The sequence below is a fragment of the Pseudonaja textilis genome, chromosome 1, assembly GCF_049901715.1.
Source record: "Pseudonaja textilis isolate UNSWEBS1 chromosome 1, rPseTex1.2, whole genome shotgun sequence".
NCBI lineage: Eukaryota > Metazoa > Chordata > Lepidosauria > Squamata > Elapidae > Pseudonaja > Pseudonaja textilis.
Genome location: NC_141990.1, coordinates 322,935,302 through 322,960,992, shown reverse-complemented (window position 1 = coordinate 322,960,992; position 25,691 = coordinate 322,935,302). Strand labels below are relative to the sequence as shown.

Here is a 25,691-nt window from a genome sequence, read left to right as displayed (position 1 = left end):
GCTGTGTTTATTCCACCTTTGATTGACTGGAAGAGGGGTAAGGAAATACAGGTAGTACTCGAGTTATGACCACAATTGACCAAAATTTCATTGCTAAGTGAGACAGTTTTCCATTTTACGATCTTTCTTGCCACAATTATTAAGTGAACCCTTCCTTCCTTCCTTCCTTCCTTCCTTCCTTCCTTCCTTCCTTCCTTCCTTCCTTCCTTCCTTCCTTCCTTCCTTCCTTCCTTCCTCCCTTCCCTTCCCTTCCCTTCCCTTCCCTTCCCTTCCCTTCCCTTCCCTTCCCTTTCTTCTCTCCCATTTGCTTGTGGGAAGGTTGCTGGGAGAAAGTCAGTGAGGAAGCCAGCAGGAATTTGGAAATCCAGGGTCAGCAGGCAGGTAAGTGACTGCTGCTGGGTAGGAGAGTGAATGAGAGAGTCCATGGGGGCGAGTGTGGGAAGGGTATAGAAAGGGTGAAGGAGAGATGGCAATGGCACATGGGTGAGGGAGTGCACAGGTGGGCAGCATGTTTCAGGAAGGGTATAATGGGATGTTTGCAATATGCGAGAATAGCCATGGAGGCCAGGGATGGTGCATGAGGATGGTACAAGAAATGCCACACAGATTAAGGAAGGGCACTGAGTAGTGTGGGTTGCGAAGGGCATGTGTGTACAAGAGGTGGTCTGTAGTTCAGGGAAAATGCGGGTGGGGCAATGTTATGCCTCACCTGAATCCACAGGTGAGCAATCACAATTCTGAAGTTCCAAAATTATAAGCAACTAAAAACAAACCCCAACCAAGATAACTGCTGAAGTTTTTCCAGTCCTCAGCAGTAAAATCCGATTTCTGTTTGGGAAACCTGAAGTACCTATAAATCACAATGCCTCAGAGAATCTTCACAAGACTTTTGCTCTAACAAGACACTTTGCTTCTGGCAAATTTCTCAAGCCAATCCGTTTCCTTTTATCCCCTAAAGGGGGCGTGTCAGTCTCATTAATCACTGGCTTGACGCTTCTTTCCCAATTGAGATTGACGTCTCAATCTCTGTCTATTTCTCACGTCAAGCCAAGATCCCTCAAACCCCTCCTCCTCCGCACTTGAAACCTCTCGCACGTTTTCCTAATTAACTGTTCCCGGCTGCTGTATAATCAGAGAGGGAGATTCGGGGGAATTCACCTCCAATAAATCAGGTTTGTCTCTCATAACTAAGTCCACTTCCTCATCCTGGCTGCCCTCAGAATCACTCAGCAACGCAGGCTCAAATTTCACTGCCAAATCGTCTTCGCTCGAGCTCACATCTGCCAACGGAGCAGATTCCAATCCCGGAGTCACAACAGGGCAATATGGACCCAGAAAGGTGCGTGGGAATTCCCTCCTCGCTGTCCCTCCATCCCTTCCTCCTTTCCTATTTCTCCTTTCCCTTCCCTCCCCAGTAAGCAAGTAAATAGCTGCTGTTGGATGAGGGATGAAATGAGGAATTGTGAGAGTGACTGGGAAACTGTCGTGGAATGTTGAAAATGAGCACCCCGTGATTACAGCAGCACCTGGCAGCATTAAAGCAACTACAATTTCCCCAAATTTCATTCCCTTGGGAATCACAGGTCCTGGGCTTCGGAGCCCTTCTGTAAGTTATCCTGTTTGAGTCACCTTGGTCCAAAAATAATTGCCTTATGATGCATTCTTTTGCCCAGTTAAAGGTTTCAGAAATGAGAGTTTTAATAGTAAAGTATATACCCTGTTTCTCCAACAATACGGCCTCCCCCAATAGGAAGTCCCAGCATGTTTTATAGGCATGAAATGAAATTAAGCCCCTCCCCCCAAATTAAGGCCTATATTAAAACATGCAAAATGGGGGGAATGGTGGGGGGGGGCTTGCCGTTAGGAAGTACTTTTGTTGCACACCCGGATATGGTGCTGCCTGCGTTGACCCCGATACGAAGTGCCCCACCAATGCCAAGGTCAACATCCAAGCCGTTGCCGCCCGCCCGAAGATGCAAGGGGGGGGGAATTAAGTCACCCCCGAAAAGATGGCCTAGCCATTTTTGTAGGTCTAAAAAAAAAATAAGACCCAGCCTTATTATATGAGAAACACGGTAGATTTTGACGATGGAAATGTATCAGATGAATTAGACACTCAATATTCCTTTTTACACATAACTATCTTTGACTGCAGGGTAAACTCTTGCAGATCTGGTCTCGTATCTGATTTAAAAAAAAATATCAGTGATATGTATGCCATCTTTTTTAGAAGGAGATCTATTTATCTATCTAGACAGGGGAAGAGAAGCAAAATTTGAAGCGGTAGCACAAGGAGTGAGTTACAGCATTAGGTGCCACATCAGGCCTGCTGTTTCAAAAAAAAAAAAAAAACACCACTAGGAAGTCTAGATGCCTGTCAGGCTTTGAGACTCCCAATTAGCCAAACTGGCAGCAGTTCCAGGCTCAAGCCAAAATCAAGAAGAACAGGGAAAAACATTTCATTCCAGCAAGGTATTTTATAACTTTTAATGAATGGCTTAGGAGGAGGAGGAAGAGAAAAAGGTTGACAAGAACACCACTGAATGCTTCTTCCAGATCCTCCATTAGCACAAATGCTAATTGGGAGATAGTTGAGTCACAGAGCTGTGGAGCATTTGGGGAAAGGGACCGCGGTTGTCACACTATCATTTTGCTTCCTCTGCTTCCTCCCCAGCCTGGACGTGCTTGTGAAGAGACCCCCAGCCCTTCAGTCAATAAAAGGCAGCACACATCAGATGCAAAGCCAGTCCCATGTTTCATTGCCAAGCTTAAAAAAGGCCAAGCCAGGGATGATGGTGGGAGAAAAGCCTTCACCTCAATAGGAAACTCAGAAAGTATACAGCACCCCAGATTTTCTGGCTGGTATGTGAACACCAAAGCAACGTAATTATCAAGAGGAGGCGCATGACGGCCAAAAGAGACATTCCTTGCTGCCCGACCCCATTTTAATTGGGATAGTTTGCCGTAGCAGTGACGGCTGAGGAAAAAACCGAACATAATACATGTCTTCCTCCAAATGGTTCTCTCTGTCGGATTCTCCACTCAGTGCAATTCTGCAGGACACAGAATAATTGGGTTGGAATCTAGAAGTTGAGTTATGGTTTTTTTCTCGTTGGTTCGAAAGGTTTCGCTGCTTCCGTCTGAGCAGGTTGGTTGGGGCGGACCCCATGTATGTCCTTGAGGGAGGTTTCATTTCTGGATAGGTTCGTAGGCAAGAGAGTCGATGGGATGTAAATATTCCTAAATCCTTAGCCGGGACATTAAGTGTGGCCTCCCTGGTGGACCTGAGATGTCCCATGGGGTTGATGAAAGATCATTACAACAAATAGGTACAGGATTAGTCTGAGGTCTCTATACCACTATCGAGAGAAGGACTTTCCACTTTGGCGTAACTGGATTCCTTCATTCTTCTCTCAAACCATCCATCTTCCCTGTCCAAAATGTGAACATTTTGTCCTTAAAGGGAGCTGTTTTTTTGTTTTTGTTTTTTTAAATGAAGGTAACCTGTGATATCGCTTCTCCTGTGCTGGGCCATCCTCTTGTGTAAAAGCTACAAGCTTTGTAAGCTGAAATCTAGCCCAGTTTCATCACTTCCTGTTTTTCCGAAAATACTGGAAGTGATGAAACGGGACACGATTTCGGCCTACAAAGCTTGTAGAAGCCTGCAAAAGCCTTCCTCAAGCTTTTGGGAGGCCGAAAAAGGCCTCAAACTGGCAGAAAATCAGCTGTGAGGCGCGCACATGCACAGTGAGGTAGGTTAGCCTGCAGCTCGCGTGCCGGCACCAATGGCTCTGCGTGCCACCTGTGGCACATGTACCATAGGTTCGCCATCACGGGTCTAGCCGCTAGACATACCTAATTCCTCAATCACTCATTGTACAGTTTAGCCTCCAGGTTCCTGATCTTCTTTGTTGCTCTTCTCTGCACTTTTTGTAGAGTCTTGCCCAGGGGTGGGATTCAACTGGTGTAACAAATGGTGTGATGAGCGCGCACGTTTGAAAACCGCCCATTTTCAGCTGTAATACTTACCTTCTACTTCAGCCCCAGTGAGTAAAACAGCTGAGGCGCGGCAATCCATTGTGCCGCGCAAATCAGCTGAGCTGCAAAACGCAGAAATAAAGGACAGACTAAGGCAGGAGCAGGTGGGTGGGGCCAAACGATCACCTGAACCAGTAGAATCCCACCCCTGGTCTTGCCATCCTTTTTGTATTGTGATGACTAAAATGGGATGCAATATTTTGAATGCGGTCTCACCAGTGCCAGTAATAAGCGGTATTATCTCGATGCTATCCCTCTGTTGATGCAGTCCAAGACTGTATCGGCTCTTCTAGAAGCTACAGCACACTGTTGGCTCATACTGAAGTTGTACTTTTCAAGCCTTCTCAAAAATTCATAGGGTTGGAAGGGAAATTCCTGGGAAATCATCACAGAATGTTGAAAATAGGGGTTATGTGACCACAGCAAGAACAGCCCAACAGTAGCCAGTAGCACTGAAGCAGCACAATTTTTCCAAATTTCAATCCCCCGACAGTTATGGTCCCCGATTTTGGATACAGTCTATAAGCCCACTTGAAGTACCTTGTTGCTCTGCTTTGCCCAGTTAAAGACAAGAGTTTTAATACATACATACATACATACATACATATATGTAAAAGAATCAAATTACATTAGTAATAACATGATGTTCAGTCACGGATCATGCTAATTCAGAATGCAATTTTATTTAATTACCCAGCACACCTTATCCAACCCTCCTTATGAATAAAATAATGTTAAACTAAAAATTAACATTTCCTTGGAATCAAGGCTGTATAAATAAAGATTTAGAAATCAGCAATCGTTGGAATGCAGAAACCACGGAAGTTAATTAAATAACGTTGGATTTTTAAAGTATAATCTTTTAACCTTAATTTAATTTTCCATTCCCCAAATAGAAAATGGTTGATTAACACAAATCTAGAATTGATTTGCTTAGGCTGGAGTTTTCTAGGAGCTGGATTCTAATGCCTATTTCCCAACTTCCAATACCGATGGAAGATCTTAATTAGATGAAGGCTGATTCAGACGCCAGAAGTAGGAACCTTTAAACAGTGAAAATGCCAAATTATAAAACAGGGAGGGCGGAAAAAAGTCAACAGAGGAAAGGTTACTAGTCTGGAGAGATTTACAGCAAGAACAACTGCTCGTGAAGTACCTCAGGGAAAGAAACAGATGTAAAAATAGGAGGGTGAGAGATGAGAAAAAGTCAGAGGCGGATCATGTCGTTTGGCTTGCAGATAGCACAGAAACCATCAAATACTCAAATGCTTAGGTAGCATCCTAAATCCATTTTCCCACATACAGGTAGTCCTTGACTTACAAGTATTAATTTGGTGATAGTTTAATGCCACTGAAAAAAGCGACTTAGGACCAGTACTCACACTTATGACTGCTGCAGCATCCCCACGGTCACGTGATCACCATCAGGTAGGAGAAATAGAAGCAAATAGAAGTCACACCAACAGGCTGAAGAACAGATTTTTCCCCTTGGGCTGTCAGACTTCTGAATGGAAAATAACTTCATGTCAACATATAGTAGTATGACAGACTTGCTGGGCCGGCGCGTTGTACAACAAGGTCACATAGGATAATAAGATTGGGTCTGGGTTAGGGACTTCTGTCTTCATTATGAGTTGTGTTGGGGTGTGTGCAGGGGTGGGATTCCAATCTTTTAACAACTGGTTCTGTGGGTGTGGCTTGTGGTGGGTGTGGCTTAGGTGGTCATGTGACTGGGTGGACATGGCTTGGTGGTCATGTTATTGGCTGGGTGTGGCCAACTCAGTATTACTCACATCGAGGCATGCATCTCCTCGCCTGGCCTCATGACTGTGGGGATGCTGCAACAGTCGTAAGTGTGAAAAATGGTCATAAGTCACTTTTTTCAGTGCTATTGCAACTTTGAATGGTCACTCCACACAAGCAAAGTACCAGCAAAGGAGGGAAAGAAAACTTCAGAGAAGTTCCAGAGACAGGAAGTCTAGTCCTGCCAAGAATGTAATAAGGGTTAACGGAGAGGCAGTTTCTGTAAGCAACACCAGAATGTTTCCTTCCTGCCTTCCTTACAGGATTAGGCCAGTAATTTCTTCTAACACCCGGTTCTCTGAACTGCTTTGAATGTTAACAACCGGTTCTAGAGAATAGGTGCAAACTGGTAGAATCCCACCCCTGGGTGTATGTGCATGAAGGGAGGTTCAGCCAATCTCATTGTACACAATGTTGTACTCTGACAATAAAGGTAATAAATTTTTGGCCTTTCTTGTTGGCTTCTAACAAGCAAAGTCAAAGGGTGGGAGGGAGAGAAGTTGGATTTGCTTACTGACCATGCGGTTCACTTAACAACTACATTCGCTTAACATCTGTAGCAAAAGGTCATAAAATGGAGCATGGCTCATTTAACAACTGTCTTGCTTCACAACAGAAATTTTGGGCTCGATTGTGGTGGTATGTCAGACTACCTGTGTGATTTTTCTCACAGTAAATTGAGTGAACCAACCGAGTATCTTGTTTTTGTGGCTAATGACTTATGAATGTGTTGGGCAGGCTCCATTATGGTTGTAAGTGGAGGACTACCTGCAATTCTTCCTTATCAATAGCCATAGCGCTTAGATTTATATATACCACTTTACAGTGCCTTACAGCCCCTCTCTAAGCCGTTTACAGAGTCAGCCTTTTCCCCCCAACAATCTGGGTCCTCATTTTACTGACCTCGGAAGGACGGAAGGCTGAGTCAACCTTGAGCCTGTTAGGATGGAACTCCTAGCAACTTGCATGTATTTATAGTGGCAAAAAAGGTCGTAAAATGAGTTGCAACTCACTTAACAACTGCCATGCTTAGCAATGGAAATTTTGGGCTCAATTGTGGTCGTAAATCAAAGACTACCTGTATAGACCTTGTCATGCCCCTGTTGGAATCTGATTCCAAGGGGGAGGTTGAGCAGCTGATGGGAAGTGGGAGTGTGGCTCAGGTGGCTGTGGAAGAGGCTGTGGAAGGGCACTGTCTGGCTGGGCATTCAGAGGAAGACCCAGGCCCACCCCCTCTTCATCCTAGGGCGCACAGGGAGGAATGGAGAAGGGAGCAACATGAGTTACAGGGGAGAAAAGGGCCCTGATTCCCTTCATTAGGTATAGCTGGGAGCTAATGAAAAAAACCTTTTTAAAAAGGGTGTTTGCGCACAGCACCTTTCTGGAAGCAAAGTGTGAATTATCTTTGTTTGTCAAGTCTTATCTGGGTTCTGGCGTCCTCCCAACTGTGTGTGTTTCGTTATCTTTCGAAGTCTGCAATTCTTTATCCTGACTTGTCTCATTAATTGCTGCAGCTGTGGTTTGTGTTGGTTTTTATTTATAATTTATATGTACTTGGGGTTCGGACTGAATCTCTTCCTTTTAAAAACTGTTCTTGGGAGAGTTTTTTTTTCCTCCAGCCGATGATAACTGGACATTGGGGGCCAAGTTGGAGGAATTAAAGGGACTTTACCTACTTTTGTGACTTTGTTGCTTTTGTGCCACACTCCGGGTCATCACAGACCTTCTTTGCCACAGTTGTTGAGTAAACCACAGCAGTTGATAAGTGAATCACACAGTCATTCATTGAATCCGGCTTCACCCATTGTACAAGTAATCCTTGAGTTATGATGTACTGGGGTCTGCCCATTAAGGTCATAACAGTCATAAAACGAGCCAGTCATATGACCAACCTGATGTTATAAGGTCTTTGGGGTGGGTAGTTGTTATGCAAATTCATTGCCAGGGTTTGGTTTTGCCAAAAACTGGAAATGTGCCCGCAAATGGAAAGAAATAGAGCCATACATGGTGCAAACAGACATAAATAAAGCCATGTTGCCAAGCACCTGAAGTGTGTTCATACAACCACATGGAGGAGATGATTGTTAGAACTTTGCATCCCTTTTTCAGATAGGTGGTAACTTCAAACCATCACAAAGCCAACAGTCGCAAGTCAAGCATTCCCTATACATATGCCGGCAACAAGAGGAGGCTGATCTGCACAGAAATGCTGTTCCTGAGGCAGTGCAGACATATAAGACCACTCCAGGAAGGGTCACACAATGGCTCAGTCCAGTTGTGACCGCTCTTTCACTTCCAAAATCAACTCCTGCTGTTACTAATCCAGCTGGAGGTGACGTAAAATTAAAAAGAACGTTTTCAAAAATCAGTGGAATCAATTGTCCATTTTCTCAGCTTGGATGTTGCTTTTCACGATATTTTACAGTTTCTAAAGTGGTTATTAAAAGCATCCCTCCCCCACATAGTTTTGGCTTCTGCATTTATAGATAAAAGTACATATAAAGAATATTTCCCTCCATGGCAAAAACGAGAGCTTTTACTTGACTTTTTTTTGTGGTTTCTGCATTGAGTTGGAAGCTGGTCTCTCAAACCTCTTTCTATATAGATGAGCCAACTCTTTGAATGCTGGAAACCAAGTTGCTTTTTTGAGATTTAATGGTTCGGGTTAAAGGCTTTTTTTTTTCCATTTCTTAAAACGTTTGCAACGTGTCCCGTCTCTTTCTTAATACTTTTAAATTTTAAAATCTATTCATCTTAATTTAAAATTCCTTCTGTTGTCCTTTTATTGTCTCTTTTAGTTTTCCATTTATTTCTCGCATGGTCTGGCATTAATGTTAAAATTCAGGGTTGGAGTTTTTTCCTCATTCACTTGTCCTCCATGATACAAATAATCCTCAACTTACGACCACGACTGGGCCCAACAATTCTGTTGCTTAAGTGAGACATTTGTTAAATGATTTTTTTTCTTGCCACAGGTTACCAAAGGTTGTTAAGTGAATCACTGAAGTTGTTCAGTTACTAATATGGTTAAGTGAAATCTGGCTTCCCCATTGGCTGCTTGTCAGAAGGTCACAAAAGGGGATCACGTGACACCCGTCACCGCAACTGTCATAAATATGAATCAATTGCCAAGTGCCTAAATTTTGATCATGTGACCATGGAGATGCTGCAAGTGTCCGTAAGTGTGAAAAAAGGTCATATTTTTTTCTGTGCCATTAAAACTTCAGTCACTGTTGTAAGTCGAGGACTACCTGTATCACTAGCTGCATTGAAGCAGAAATAAGGGGACTTTCCCAGAAGAGCCAAAAAGTAAAAAAACAAAAACAAAGCAAAAAGTAATTTCTATGCTACTGTACTTCCTGAAAGAGTTGAGAGTATTTTATGAGAACCTGTTGTGGTTAGCCGGCAGCAGGTGCGGACAGCTGAGGAGAGTGAGGACTCAGATGAGGGGCCAGGACCATCAGGGAGTGGACGGCTGCCTTCAGAGATTGTGGGGGCTGGCAGCAGCAATGAGGAGGTTCCCGAGGAGCCTGTGCCAAGTGTACGTGCACTCAGGATTGCTCATAGGAAAGAGCAGCTACAACAGCATGGGCGACTTGGGAGTAAGGCTGCAAGGTAATGGCCCCTCCTTCCAGAAGATAAAAGCCAGCTGTGAAACGAACGTACTTTGCAGAAGGCAAAGACATTTTGAAACTCTAGCCTCTTGGACATTCTAGTATCCTGAGTTTCTAGTATCCTGAAGATTCTGGTATTGCAAATGATTTCTAGTCTGTTATCTTTTGGAAAGTCTTGCACGGTTTGGCAAGGCTTGTGCTTATCACAGCTAATTATTTTGCAAAAGCATTACAAGGTTTCTGTTCCTTTTGGATTGTGTTTGATTTGTTGGAAAGGGGAGTGGGTCAGAACAGAACCATTCATATACACGTGTTTGTGTTCATGTTTGTGTGCCTATGGAAAGCCACACTATTTTCCTACAAATTTGGCATAAGATTGGGGTTGGATTCATGCATTATGCAATTCCAATTTTTTTAAAAAAACTTGTTGACAAAATAAGTGATCTGCACAGCTTTTTTTAAACAGGAAATTAGCCCATATGTGGTCACTAGAGCTGCTGATACTAATTTCTTGGCACATAATCAAACTAAAAACAATAACAATGGTAAGCCATAATGCAAGTCAAAATAATCTGAGAGGCAAAATAAGGTCTCCTTACCTTCATTCCAGTAATTAGTCCGTTCATTAAAATGGTTCAGAGTTCCTCATGTTCTCTGGGCTTACTTGTTTTCTTATAGACATTTCATTACCTAGCTAGGTAATATCATCAGTGCTGGAAGAGAGTGGGGTTTGCACTCTGTTTTATGTGCAAATGGCTCAATGCTAGTGTTAGGGATACACCCTAGCAGAATCTGCAGGGCAGTCAGGCAGGCAGGCAAAATATGTGAGATAAACGTTTTTGTAGCTTACACTCAGTAAAACAGATACACAGTGCTAATTAAATAGTTTATTCCAGTAAGAGTTATAGCATAGTCAAAACAGTCCATATATCATTCACTAGTTCAGTCCGTCCAGGGATTATTCAGTTGCAAATTCCAGTGATGAAAAAGAGAGGTCGGTAAACTTACAAATATCAGTCCAGTGATATATCTCCTTGCAGTAGAGATATGAAGAACTCAAAAACTCCTCTCTTCCTTCGGAACTCAGCAGTAGGGGAAACACGCAGCTAACAAACCATCCAATCCAGTAATTGTCAGCAACCAATCAGGTTCTCTTGCTCCCTCTTATGGTGGTTTCACACCACACCCAAAATTACATGCTTTGCAGTTTTAAAGTGACACACACTTAAACTTACAATCATAGTTTATATATATTATTTTACCCAAACTACGTTAGGTAACCTATGTTATTCCTAACAGCTAGTGACAGCGTTCTTGGGGTTCCTTGATTAGGCAGTTGTATACAGTTTGATTGTTTGTCTGAATTAGAATTCCTTGATTGGGGTTTTGTTTACTGCTTGAGTGTTGCTCTTGTGTTAATCTCTGCTGATCTGGCTTTCGATTGCTGGCGATGAGGCGTTGTGGTCTTTTTGTTTCATTTTTGGCTTTTTTATTGTCTCTTTTAAATGGTACACAGATGTTGTTGATTAACATCGTGTGCTGAGAAAAGCCTAAGGCAAAATCTGTGGAGTGAAGAAGAGAAACACACATTCACCCCCAGTTAGCCTGCTTTCGGATCAGCTTTTTCAAATCATCTTCCGCTGTCACCCATTCTCCAGATGCGTTCTAAAAATTGGCTTGGAAAAACAGGGAGCGGCATGGCAGGGGAAGGATACTAAAAAACTCTTTAAAATTCTTGCTACCGGTTCGCCCGATCCGGTGCAAACCAGCTGAACACCACCACTGCTCCATTCCCTCCCCACCCCACTAACCTACTTTCCAGCTCCATTCTCCTGTGCGGGGCAACCAAAGAAGTCCCAGCCAATCAGCTGGGATTCAATGGGAGGCGGAGAATAGATGGGGGTGGGGCCAGTCAGAGGTGGGATTTGCCGGTTGTCTGAACTACTCAAAATGTCCGCTAACGGTTCTCCAGAACTGATCAGAACCTGCTGAATACCCCAACCTCTGCTCCAATTGCTGTTTCTTTTACTTTCATTCCTTTATGGCCGTCTTCTCTCACGCCCAACTTTATTATAAAAATTAAAAGACAGAAAATCGGATATAGACACATATATTAAACGCTTATTACAGATAATCCTCAACTTAGGCCTCAATTGAGCCCAAAATGTTCACTGCTAAGCGAGACAGTTGTTAAAGAGAGTTTAGTCCCATTTTATGCCTTTCCTTGCCGCGGTTGTTAAATGAATCCCTGAAGTTAGCATCCCGGTTGTTAAGTGAATCGGGCTTCTTCCCCGACTTTGCCTGTCAGAAGGTCGCAAAAGGGGATCCTATGACCCTGGAACTCTGCAACTGTCATAAACACACGCCAGTTGCCAAGTGTCCAAATTTTGATCCCGTGACCATGGGGATGGTGCAATGCTTGTAAGTGCTTTCTTTTTTTCAGTTCATTGTAACTTCGAATGGTCGCTAAAAAAATGACTTATAAGTCACTAAACAAATGGCACTTATAAGTCAAGAACAACCTGTATTTGTAGCTTGGGGGTTGAAATGATTGGTCCTTGGTGTTCTCTGAATTTGTTTGATGATGATGTTAACCTCGCTGGGTAATGAAACGTCTGCAAGAAAACTATCAAGTTCAGAAAGTATAATAAGGCCGGGTCTTTTTTTTTTTTTTAGCCCCGAAAAAACTGCTAGGCCGTCTTTTGGGGGGTGACTTAACTCCCCCCACTTGCATCTTAGGGCGGGCGGTGACGGTTTGGATGTTGACCTCGGTGTTGGTGGGGCACTTTGTATCGGGGTCAACGCAGGCAGCACCATATCCAGGTGTGCAACAAAAGTACTTCCTAACGGCAAGCCCCCCCCCGCCATTTCCCCCCCATTTCGCATGTTTTAATATAGGCCTTAATTCGGGGGGGAGGGGCTTAATTTCATTTCATGCCTATAAAACATGCTGGGACTTCCTATTGGGGGAGGCTGTATTGTTGGAGAAACAGGGTACCAAGGATCCCTCAAACGAGATTAAACCAACCCACCTACATGCCTACGGAGATTCTCAGTCAGCCGGGTCATGGTTGTCTCAAAGGTGCTTTCTCAAGAGGCAACTGGACTTTCTTGGCTTTTCTTTGAAGACATTTCACTTCTTATCCAAAAAACTTCTTCAGCTTTGAAGAGAAATGTCTTCAAAGAAAAACCAGAAAGTCCAGTTGCCTCTTGAAAAATCACCTTTGGGCAAAACCATCAACCTTATGAATGAAGGCCTTTATTTATTTATTTTATTTATTTGAGTTGTCCATCACTTACAAGATAATAGGTATATGAGTATGAATACAGGAAATAGGTATGAATAAATGGGGACAATAGGACAGGGGCGGTAGGCACGATGGTGCGCTTATGCACGCCCCTAACAGACCCCTTAGGAATGGGATGAGGTCAATAGTGGATAGCTTGAGGTTAAAGGAGTGGGGGGTTAGAGGATGTAGCAACAGAGTCAGGTAGTGCATTCCAGGCACTGAGCACTCTGTGGCTGAAGTCGTACTTTCTGCAATCGAGTTTGAAGCGGTTTACATTGAGTTTGTATCTGTTGTGTGCTCTTGTGTTGTTGCGGCTGAAGCTGAAGTAGTCATTAACTGGTAGGACATTGTAGCAGATAATTTTGTATACTCTGCTTAACCAACCGTAGGTGGTGTAGTTCAAGGTTGTCTAAGCCCAACATTTCAAGCTTGGTGACATAGGGCATTCTGTTGCGAGCAGAGGAGTGGAGTACTCTTCTCGTGAAATACTTCTGGACTTGCTCAATTGTATTAACGTCCGATATACAGTGTGGATTCCGGACTGAGGAGCTGTATTCGAGTATTGGTCTAGCAAAGCTTTTGTATGCCCTAGTTAGCAATTCAATATATCCGGAGGAGATATTCCTTGGGGCATTCCTTGGGCCTCAATAGTGGCAGAGGAGCAAACAGTGAATCTCTCAATAAAACATATGCCTACCCCAATTCAAGAGCAAACACCCATCAGTTCTTTCATAGCAACCATCTCAGACGCAGCCAACATTTGGTAAACTGCCTTACCTGACTGACCACTGGAGACAGTGTTTGACCGCAGAAGCTCTGAAGATTACAGCTTGATTTTATATAAACGGCTCCGACAGAAGACCATCTATTCCTTCCCGAGACCTCGGGAAAATTCAGAAATAGTCAACACCCCACTCTATGGATCTCTCTTAATTGACTCAGGAGCAAAATAAATTAAAGCTGCACTGCCAAATTGCAACAGTTCAAGCCACAGGGTACTCTGGGGGCAGTTGGCAGCCCATGGATTACTTGATGTATCTCAAGCTAAATTATTCCACTCTGTTCACAAAGCAAATTGTCTTCTGTGCATCACCTGGGGAAAGCTTTGCTTTTAAAAGGAAGCCTGGAGATAACTTTCAATTTATCCACCGCATTTGATTCATCACAGACACCACCCTGAATAACAAGCTCAGTATGATTGAAAAAAGTACAGAGTTGTTCACTTTGGTGGAAAGAAATCCGTTCAAGCTATCTGTCCTCTGTGGTTTGGGGGAGGCTTTTCACACACTGCCGGGGTACTTTAGTTCTGGTACGCGCGAAGAGCTAAGCAGTGACTCTTCTAGATGTATTTGCCAACTTGTCTTGGAGATTTAAAAACCCACCAAGAGTTCCTCAGCTTAGAAAGTGCTACAGAGGACGCCTCATGCAATAGAAGAACAAACTACGTGGGACCAATAAAGGAATATTATAATTTTGGAAAACAATTCCACAAAGGAGTTTGCTTTCATGACTAACCATTTAAACATTGTAAATCACTGTTAAGAGCCAGTTTGGTGTAGTGATTAAGGAAGAGGTAGTCCTTGACTTATACCTATTCGTTTAATGACCGTTCAAAGCGGCACTGAAAAAAGGGACTTATGACCATTTTTCACACTTAAGACCATTGTGGCATTTCCCCAAGGTGACGTGATCAAAATTCAGATGCCTGACAACAGGTTCATGTTTATGACAATTGCAGAGTCCCAGGGTTATGTGATCAACTTTTGCAACCTCATGACCAGCAAATTCAGCAGAGAAGCCAGATTTATCTAACAACCATGTTACTATCTTAACAGCCCGCAGTGATTCACCTAATAAGTGTGGCAAGAAAGTTTGTAAAATGAAGCAAAACTCACTTCTGTTGCCTGGCTTAGCAACAGAAATTTGGGGCTCAGTTATGGTTGTAAGTCAAAGATTGTCTGTACCATGCCATGGAAATGTTCACTGAATTCTAGCCCTACCTTAGGCACAAAACAAGCTGGGTGACCTAAGGACAGTCACAGTCAATCAGGGGTGGGATCTGACAGGGTTAACTACCGGTTCGGTAATTTACGATGTGCTTCCCAGCACGCCGCGTGGGCGTGTAAATCTTCGTCAGCTTGCTGCCTGGACAGCTGAGCAGCGCTACGTGCAGGGAAGCAGCGTTTGAAAAAGCACTTTTTTCCTGCTTTTTTCAACCACAGCTGTGCCTCGCACGGCAGCCGAGGTTGAAAAAGCAGGAAATAAAGGTCAGGTAAGAGCCCGGGAGGGCAGGCGGGCCAAAACAGCAGCAGACATAGAACTGGTTCTATGTCTGCTGCTCTTCAGAGCTACTGGTTCTACAGAGCCGGACAGAACCAGTAGAATCCCACCCCTGCTCTTAATCCTAGGAAGCAAGCAATGGCAAACCCACTTCTGAAAAAAAAACTTGCAGGAAAACTGCAGGGACTATTCCAACATTGACTCCAAGGCATCAAGGGGAGAGCCGGTTTGGTACAGTAGTTAAGGTATCAGGCTGCAAACTAGGAGCCTGCAAATTCTAATCCTGCCTTATGCCTGATATCAAATGGATGGTTTTGGGCCAGTCCCTTTTTCTCAGCCCTAGTAACAGGCAATTGCAAAACACTTCTTAAATCTTGCTAAGGAAATGGAGGGATGTGCTGTCAGTTGCCAGGAGTCAAGACTGATTCAAAGGCACACACCGCTCCCCCCCAAATACAATCTATCCATCCAACTACTTTTTATAACTTCTGTTGGACCAGGAACAAAATTATTCTCTGTTATCATCATGATGGTGAGCAACCCACAAGCCAAAGGAAAAATCAACACTATTGCATTATATATAATGGGGCCACCAATTCCTATCCTTTATCCAAAGCCTGTACATATATTTTTAATGCATTACTTACAAACCACAAGTAAACATAATATTAAAATCAGGAGTAACAAACAGACAATATTCCATTCAATTTAATTCTCTTCTGAAAAGAGAAAAGTTTGGGGGTGATAAGGGGGTGATTCTTGTTTGGAAGAAGGAGTCCATTGGAGATGGGTGGTTTCTAATAAATTTAAATACATTAAATACAATTGTGTGCTCTGTTTCATTTTGAAGTTAAATCTTCAGTTAGCTTCCTTAATTGTAAAGCTTAGTTGATATAACATGCTTGAGTCATTTTGCAGTGAGAATACCTACATACGTACATATGCATGCATGCATACACGGCAAGATTTACCGAATCCATTCACACAAGGTATAAGCCCTGATTGACAGGATACAATGGCTGGTTTACAAAATATGCCGAATTGCCTAGACAGCAAAATGCTTCAAATAAATGCATAAATAAGCAAATAAACCAAGCCAACTATTATGTTATTCCTTTTGATGGAAACAGTTCCAATTGTTGAATGATGTGCTGAAGAGCAAAAATGTTGACATACAATATATACAGTCCTTGAGTAGTCCTGGATTGCTGTCCCTAAGCAATGTGGCTGTACAGCATGTTACATAATTGTAGTGCTTAGTGACAGCCATTCAGAGAGTCCCAGTTGTCACTGTAACCCAAGACATGTGGATTGTTAAGTGGAGAGTGGAAGCAGAGGGTGTCACAGGGTTTTGTGGGGGGGCTTAGTGCCGGTAACATGAAAACTTGGTATAACTGGTGTGAGCTCAGGAAAACCAAGCAACGACAGTGCAGGGTTTATGTGGTCTCAGTGAGACCGGGAGAGAAAAGTGTGATGTGTGAGAGCGCAGGAAAGTGGGCAGGGATGGGGGTGTGGGGAAGAGACCCAAAACAACACCCAACCTTCTTTTCTGGTTCTATTGAGAGAGTTTTTGCAGCCGTAATTCAGCATCAGAAAAATAAACACAGACGGCTGATGCTTCATTTCACATCTTTATAAACATAAGTCGATTTTTACAAACCAGTTGTAGATTCCTCCAACAAACTCAGACAGAAATATGTTGCAAGTTCAGAGCAGAGCTCCAGTCTTCAGCAAGCAAGCTAGTTTCATCTTCAATAGATCAGCAAGCAAACAAGAGGAGAGAAATAGTTTCCTCTGCAGAGAATGAAGAGCTGCAGAGCTTAACACAGAGCCACTTTTAGTTTCAGTTTCCAGCCTAGGCTACTTCTAGTTTCAGTTTCCAAACAGTCCTCATTGGCTGATTACTTGCTATGCCTTATTCATTGGCTTGACCTTGTTAGCAAGCTCTATTCCAGTTCCAGTGTGCAAGCTTCTTGGCAAATACCCAACAATTGTTCACCTGACACACGGATACGGCAACGGCTAGAGAACTTCAAGGACTTGGTGCAAGTTCCCTTCTTGCGCTGCTGTTGTAACTTTGAACGATTGCTGAATGAAGGCCATAACTTGAGGATTACCTGTATAGTAAAAAAAAAAAAAAACAACACTCCAATTTATAATCATATAAATTCAGGTTTTCTTCCATTACCAGGGATTGTGCTTTCAAATGTTACATGTTCAGTTTCTGAGAACCACAGAGCTAATTATACAGTTTTGTGGCCTGCAGGAAAAAGTGACATTTTCAGCACAGGTAGTGCACATTGCACTGGTTCAGCATAATGAAGGAACCTAGTCTGTGGTCTGTGTTCTTCATGTAAGAGTCAAGCTAGCAGACCCATCAGCACGACATATTTCAATCAAAAGACCACTCTACCAAAAAAACTATAATTTGTTTTTATAAAGGGCTGCTTTTGTAATTCTTTAGCTTTTAATGCAGTTTTTGCATTCTACCTTAATGTACTCTGCATTAGTGAAAGGAGAACAAATGTGACCCAGAATGGATGAATTTAGCTGCTAAAAATATATGATTTCACTTTTCAAGCTAGTTCCAGACATTTTTTTAAAAAAACCCTCTTTACCCAGCTAGCAGAAACTGGTTATCAAGAAGTATTAGACTATTGGAAATGGAAGCAGCTAAAACAAACAAGATTAAAACAATAAAAGGGCACCACTGCAACTCAGCCAATCACAGATACACAGCTTAATGTAAGAGCTGATGTGAACCTTGGAAAAAATCCAAAAACGTAATTCACAAGGTAGTGAAGAGAATATTTCTCCAGGCAATCTAAACCGAAGGGGTGGATGTGACTACATCCATGGGTATAGCTTTAGGCAGTTCACAATAACCCCTAAGATTTCAAATTATTACAGTACGGGTAGTTCTTAGAGCCTGCCTATTACAGTCATAATTCCTAATAGTTGTAAAATGGTTCGGTCACACGAGTAACCTGATTTTAGGAGCTTTTTTCCTACCGCTCCAGGACTTGTCAAAATGAAACAATTGGGGAATGGGGGAAGAATTATCTACCTTTTATCTGATGGGACTATGACTATCCTTATTGAAGCTCAATATTCCCAAATGTGAAAGACCCTCTAAAACAGAGCTTTGTTATCAGCTCCAGAGGCCTTCAGGAAAGCCGAAGAAATGGGCCGGTGAGGCAGGTGTCGGGGGGTGCGAGGCCTGGCTACAACTGTCCAAAGGTAAGTAGTAGGGTGGCTCCACCCCTGTCATCCCCACCCTAGCTTAATTTTTACGCGTGCACTTTGGAGTGGGTGGGATCCTTAATTAGGGCTTATTTTGGGGGGTAGAGCTTATATTGGACACACACGTAAAAATCAAGCTAGGACTTACTTTCAGGGTAGGTTGTATTTTCAGGTAAACAGGGTACTTTACCACTTTTTTCCTTACTGGGACTTGTCAGACGTTATTTTATGGGTGCAAGCTCTCTACTAGGATTCAAGCTATGAACTTTTGCAGTTGAGTTAATTGTTTACCAGGGTCTCTCAACCTTGGCAGCCTCAATATATGGACTTCAACTTCCAGAATTCTCTCTCTTTCTAGCGTCTCAACATCTTCTTTATAGTGTGTTGACCCAAATGAATGCAATATATTAATCCATTGATTCTTAATGGGTAAATAAAAGAGTTATAACCCAGGGCTGTTTTTAGTGGATCCATACCTCAAAAATCCCACGCCCAGCAAATTTACCACTGCCCGAACAGTCTACTGGCTTTATGTGAGTTGTCTTCTGACCGGATGGAAAAAGAATAATCGACACAGAGAGTCTCTCTTTGACCACCTGCTGCGGCTCTGCTTACAGCTCATCTTTTTATCTCCAAGAACACTCCCCACGGAGTTATATTTCACAGCTCCCAGGTTCCCCAGACACTGTTTTCCCCACCAAGTTTGCTTTGGGTGGTATAAATTCGTTCTTTTTTTTTTTCTTCTTCTTTTGAATGGGTTGGTTTGTTTGGAGAGGACATCTTGTTAGTTTGTTTGCTCGTCCCTTCGATTGCGAAAAATGGTTGGCCTTCATTCATAAGTGGCTTTGGTGGGAAAGAAGAGGGCAGTGGTGGAAGCGGAAAAAGAAGCTCTCCTTCATCGAAGAAATTTGTGGGGTCAAGATGGAAGACTCTCCACCAAAGGAATCCCCACAGATTGCAGCCTTGGAGACAGGTCGGGGGGAAAAGGGGTGATTATACTTTAGGGTGAGGTGGTGATTGAAAATAGCCTATGTGGAATGTAAACCATGGTTTGTTGCTTAGTGTCTTTCTAAATCCAACCAGTGGTGGGTTAAGCAAACATGCTTTTGTATATTTCGTAAACATGACCAGGGATTCGTGGTTAGTTAGATGCATGGAATTATAAATAATTATCTTTATTTAAGAGAAGTCTTTTATAGCCCTGTTCAAAATGATTGTTTCCGAAAATCTCTGGTTTTTGAGGTGTCTTGTTAATATCCCGTTTGATGTATAATGGTTAAGGCATCAGCAGGGGTGGGATCCAACCAGTGTAACTACTGGTTTGGTGATTTTACTAAAACAAGCATAGGAATATTATGAGTTGACAATCAGTATCTTGACCCCAACAATCTTTTACCGACCTTCTGAGGTCAGTAAAATGAGGACCCAGATTGTTGGGGGCAAGATGCTGACTCTGTAAACCGCTTAGAGAGGGCTGTAAAGTGGTATATAAGTGTAAATCCTATTGCTATTCCTACGGAAGGCTGAGTCGACCTTTAGCCGGTCAGAATCAAACTCTTAGAGTGAGCAATGAGTTTGCCTGCAGCACTGCATTGCAAGCACTGCGCCACCACGGCTTTTCATGATCATGAAGTTAATGAAGAAGAATAAAGAAAAATAAAAATAATAAAATGTTCCCATGTCTCCTTAGGTCCTGGACCTGGATACTATAGCTTACCTCCAACAATTGGATTTGTCAACCATGATTACACCCGCTTCACCAGTCCTGCTTATTCCTTTCGTCAGAGGCTCAACTATCGTGGTAAGGAGTAATAGCATTGTTGAGCATTGCAACTTATAGGATGGGAGTGATCAGCCTCGAGAGATTGTTCCCCTAAAACTTCCACCTTCCATGTTTGTAGAGATTCTCCGTCATCCATCCAGGTCATGGTTGTCCCAAAGGCGCTTTTTCAAGAGGCAACTGGACTTTCTTGCTTTTTCTTTGAAGACGTCTCGCTTCTCATCCAAGAAGCTTCCTCAGCTCTGATTGGATGGTGGGGAATGGAAGGATTTATACTCCTCAAAGACAGCTGGTCATTTTTGCATCAGTGGCGGGATTCAAATTTTTTTACTACCGGTTCTGTGGATGTGACTAGGTGGGTGTGGCCATGTGACTGGGTGGGCGTGGCTTTTCAGTTTTGCTTTTTTGCAGTTCCCCCCCGCCCCTGCACCCATTTTGGGGGCCTTCTGGGCCTCAAAGGAGCTTCTGGGGGGTGTTTTTGCTCCCAGAAGGCTCCTCTGAGACCCAGGAAGGGAAAAAAATGGAGTTTTTTGGGCCTCAGCAAAGGGAAATCCTGGCACAGCTGATTGTATGAACAGCTGATTGTTGGGAGGGGAAAAAAAGAAATACCTTAAGGGGCCAGCGTCAGGAGGGCGGGGTGAGCAAGCATCGGGCGGGCGGGGCAAGTGAGCCAGCGACCGGTCGGGGGCGTGGCCAGCCAGAACTTACTACCGGTTCATCAATGCACACCAAATCCTTGCTACCTTGCTACCTGATCCAGTGCAAACCGCCTGATCTGGTGCAAACCGGCTGAATAGCACCACTGATTTGCATCCTTCCGTTTCGGAGCTGTCCCAACTTGAGCAGCTTTAATGGCTGCCTCTTTGCCGCTGGCAAGAAGAGCTTCTCCTGGATCTACCAGGGACTTTGCAGTATCCCTGGGATCTACAGGATGCGCTCTTCACTTTCGCTGTCTCTTCGGGACGGTTTAGATCCGTTTGGACCGTCCGGGGGCAAAGATATCGGTTGTGATCTCAGACCTTCGAGATTGCATGCCGTATTGTTGCGACGCCAGCTCCGCCCTCTCCTGATCCGGTGCAAACCGGCTGAATACCACCACTGATTTGCATCCTTTTAGAGGGTTGTTGAAGCCCTTGGAGGTTTATCTGTGTCCTCAGAGCCACCTGAGTGATGCTCCTGGTTCCTGTAGCCTGCAACCCTCTTGAAATCTATTCTCACTTCCACCCCATTCAAAGGATTGCAGACTACTGCACCACCCAGGAGACCCTGAGGACACAGATAAACCTCCAAGTGGCCTCAATGACCCTAAAAAGGATGCAAATGACCAGCTGTCTGCAAAGAATATAATTCCATTCCATTCTCCACCATCCAGTCAGAGCTGAAGAAGCTTCTTGGAGGAAAAGCGAAATGTCTTCAAAGGAAATGCGAAAAAAGTCCAGTTGCCTCCTGAAAAAACACCTTTAGTTCCACGCTCCATACATCTGATAGGATGTGGAGATCGATACAGGTAGTTCTCGACTTATGACCAACATTTGGGACCAGAATTTCTGTTGCTAAGCAAGGCAGCTGTTAAGTGAGTCACTCCTGAGCTTACCATGTTTTTGCTGTCGTTGGTAAGCAAATTATTGGTTGTTTAGTGAATCACATCATTATTGAAAGAATTCAGCTTTTCCCATTGACTTTGCTTGTTGATTGATTGAAGTTGATTGACACAGTTGCAGAGGTGGGATTCTACCGGTTCGCACCTATTCTCTAGAACTGGTTGTTAACATTCTAAGCAGTTGGGAGAACCAGTTGTTAGAAGAAATTACTGGCCTAATCCTGTAAGGAAGGCAGGAAGGAAACATTCTGGTGTTGCTTACAGAAACTGCCTCTCCATTAACCCTTATTACATTCTTGGCAGGACTAGATTTCCTGTCTCTGGAACTTCTCTGGAGTTTTTTTCCCCTCCTTTGCTAGTACTTTGCTTGTGTGGAGTGACCATTGAAAAAAAGTGATTTATGACCGTTTTTCAGACTTACGACTGTTGCAGCATCCCCATAGTCACAAGAGGCCAGGCGAGGAGATGCGTGCCTTGATGTGAATGATGTTGAGTTGGCCACGCCCAGCCAATAACATGACCACCAAACCACGCCCACCCAGTCACATGACCACCAAGCCACGCCCACCACCTAAGCAACGCTCACAGAACCGGTTGTGAAAAATTTTGAAGCCCACCCCTGCACGGTTACAAATGGCAATCATGTGACCCCTGGATTCTGCAACCGTTGTAAATGCAGTAGTCCTCGACTTATGACCACAACTGAGCCCCAAATTTCTGTTGCTAACCAAGACAAATTTAAAGTCAATTTGCCCCATTTTACGACCTTTCTTGTTTCGCTTGTTAAGTGAATCAGTGCAGATATTAAGTTAGTCACACGGCGAATCCAGCTTCCCCGTTGACTTTGCTTGTCGGAAGGTCGCAAAAGGGGATCACTACAACCGTCATAAATATAAGTCAGTGGCCAAGAGCCTGAATTTTGTTCACATGACCGTGGGTCGTCAGTGTGAAAAATGGTCATAAGTCACTCTTTTCAATGCCGTTGTATCTTTGAATGGTCACTTAATGAAATAAGGCGAGGACGACCTGTATTCAGTGTTCAGTTCCTGAGGGAAGTTGAATTGTTGACTCCATAGAATCATGTTTCTCATCCTTGGCTCCTCTATAGTATGTGGAGTTCGGTCTCTCTCAGCCTAACCCACCTCACAGGACTGTTGTGGGGAAAGTAGGAGGCAGGTGTGCTGGATATGTTCACCACCATGAATTATTTGGAAAAATAATAAAGGCGGGATATAAATAAACAACCCCCCGCCAGTAGTGGGATTCAAACATTTTTACTACTGGTTCTGTAGGCGTGGCTTTGTTGGCGTGACTTGGTGGGTGTGAGTGGGGAAGGATACTGCAAAATCCCCATTCCCTCCCCACCCCACTAACCTGCTTTCCAGCTCCGTTCTCCTGTGCAGGGCAACCTAAGAAGACCCAGCCAATCAGGAGGCGGAGAATAGATGGGGGCGGGGTCGGTCCGAGGCGGGATTTGCAGTTCTCCAAACTACTCCAAATTTCCGCTAACATTTCTCCAGAACTGGTCAGAACCTGCTGAATACTGTCTACTATTCTGTATACTGTACTGTACTATACTATACTATACTATACTATACTATACTATACTATACTATACTATGCTATACCGTCTAATATTGACCTCACCCCTTTCCTAAGAGGTCTGTAGGGGGTGTGCATAAGCGCACCAATGTGCCTACCGTCCCTGTCCTATTGTGTTTTTTTTCTTATATGTATCCATTTCATGTGTTCATAACTATGTTTATCCTTATACCTGTTATCTTATAATCTCTTGACAAATAAATACAATAATAAATAAATAAATAAATACCACCTCTGCCTCCTGCCCCCCCAAACTCCCAGAATTCCCCACATAAATGCTAGAATAAACTGAAGCATTAACCATACACCGGAAGATCCGTTTACAAACGGTTCTCTTTCTTTCATTTCCTTTGCTCTCAGCCCACGATGCAAGTCCCGGACCGTGTTACTACGTGTCCCCTGAGCTTACACGCTTTGGCAGGGCGAAGGGCCCTTCTTACTCCATGTTGGGACGAGCAAAAGCTCCAGGTGAGCTCCAAGCAATAACGGCAATAGGAATGGGGAGGAGGGAAAGAGGGAAAGGAGGAACGTGGAGGGAGGGAAGGAAGGAGGGAGAGAGGGAGGGAGGGAGGGAGGGAGGAGGAAGGAAGAAGGAAAGGGAAGTAGGAGGGAGGGAGAGGAAGGAGGGAGGAAGAAAGAAAGAAGGAGGGAGAGAGGAAGAATGGAAGGAGAGAGGGAGGAAAGAAGGAAAGAAAGGAGGGAGGGAGGAGGAGAGGGAAGTAGGAGGAAGAGGGAGGAAGGGATGGTGGGAGGAAGAAAGGAGAGAGGGACAGAGGGAGGGAGAAAGGGATGGAAGGAAGGAGAGAGAGAGAGAGGAAGGAGGGAGGGAGGAAGAAATGGAGGGAGGGAGGAAGAATGGAAGGAGAGAGGGAGGAAAGAAGGAAAGAAAGGAGGGAGGAAGAAGGAGAGGGAAGTAGGAGGAAGAGGGAGGAAGGGATGGAAGGAGGGAGGGAGAGAGAGAGGAAGGAGGGAGGAAGAAAGAAGGAGGGAGAGAGGAAGAATGGAAGGAGAGAGGGAGGAAAGAAGGAAAGAAAGGAGGGAGGAAGAAGCAGAGGGAAGTAGGAGGAAGAGGGAGGAAGGGATGGAAGGAAGGAGGGAGAGAGAGGAAGGAAGGAGGAAGAAAGAAGGAGGAGAGAGAGAGAGGTAGGAAGGAAGTAGAGATAGAGGAAGGAAGGAAGAGGGAAGGAGGAGAGGAAGAAAAGAGGGAGAGAGGGAGGAAAGAAGGAAAGAAAGGAGGGAGGGAGGAAAAAGGAGAGGGAAGAAGGAGGGAGAGGGAAGGAGGGAGGGAGAGAGAGAGGAAGAAAGAAAGGAGGAAGGGACAGCAGGAGGAAAGGAGGGAAGTAAAAAGGAGGAAGGGAAATATGGAGGAAGGGAGGAAAGAAGGAAGGAAGCAGACAGGATGGGAGAGGGGGGGAGAGAGAAAGAGGCAGGCAAACAGGAATAGTTGAAGTCCACACAGTCTAAAATCCCCAAGGCCGAGGGACGCTGTTCTACGGGTTCATCGCTTTGCCCCAGGCTCCTGAGGCCGACTCTCTCTCTCCTCTTCTCATCAAAAAAAAAAAAGGCCTCCAAATTCCACATTCACCTCATCCTTTACCTCCCCAGGTCTGCCTCAAAGCCCCGGACCAGGTACATACAGTCCAGAGAGGCTGGGACCCAGCCTTCAGCAGAGGGCGCCCTCCTTCTCCATAGCTGCCCGCACCAAATCCCGTCCCGTGGACCCCGTTCCGGCTTCCAACAGCTACATCCTCCCCTCCCTGCTCAGGGCACGGATCCCCAGCAGGCCCTCCAAGGCCACCCATGCTCTCTCTGGCAAGAACGCCAAAGGCAGCGCTTCTCAGGACCCTCGCCAAATGCCTGGCCCCACCAGCTACAAGCCCCATGCACCCGCCGTCTGCTTCAGCCGCCCCCCAGCTTTCTCCATCTTGAAGAGGCTCCAGAAAACCACAAAGGCCTTCCAGACTCCTGGGCCAGGAGCCCACAGCCCAGAAAAAGTGACCATTCACAGGACAGGGGCGCCTTCCTACTCTTTTGGGGTCCGTCACTCCGAATATCTCATGCCGTTCATCCCTGATGCTCCAGAGTGGTAGGGCAACAGAACGGAGTGGCCTTCTGGAGTATTTTCAAAATTATTATTATTATTATTATTATTTTTAAATTATTCCTTACTAGCTCGATACCCATGCTTCACTACGAAACTATGTGGTTGGCCTTAGTGTTTGGGGAGGAAAATGAGGGGGAAAATTCTGCCTCTACATCCATCAGTATTCATCCAGCTAACGTCCTGTCAGTGTGTGAGAGAATTGAGGGCTGTTTGGAAGCTGAAGCGGTATTTTCTGTGTGAGCAAGGAGGAGACAGCAAGGAGCCTGGGTGTGGCTTAGCTCAACTGTTCTGTACTAAAGCTGCTCGGTGCTCTGAAACTAAAACTGAAACTCCTCTC

General features: G+C 44.3%; 1 protein-coding gene across 1 annotated transcript; it reads left to right on the top strand.

Moving 5' to 3' along the window:
* Nucleotides 1–296: 296 nt before the first annotated feature.
* On the top strand, nucleotides 297–25,691 carry CIMAP1D (CIMAP1 family member D; the record flags this gene model as incomplete). The annotated part of the gene is made up of 4 exons (XM_087936645.1): nucleotides 297–381; nucleotides 19,959–20,069; nucleotides 23,611–23,718; nucleotides 24,856–25,691. Coding segments are annotated over 4 exons (789 nt in total), but the record flags the coding sequence as incomplete, so codon positions are not given.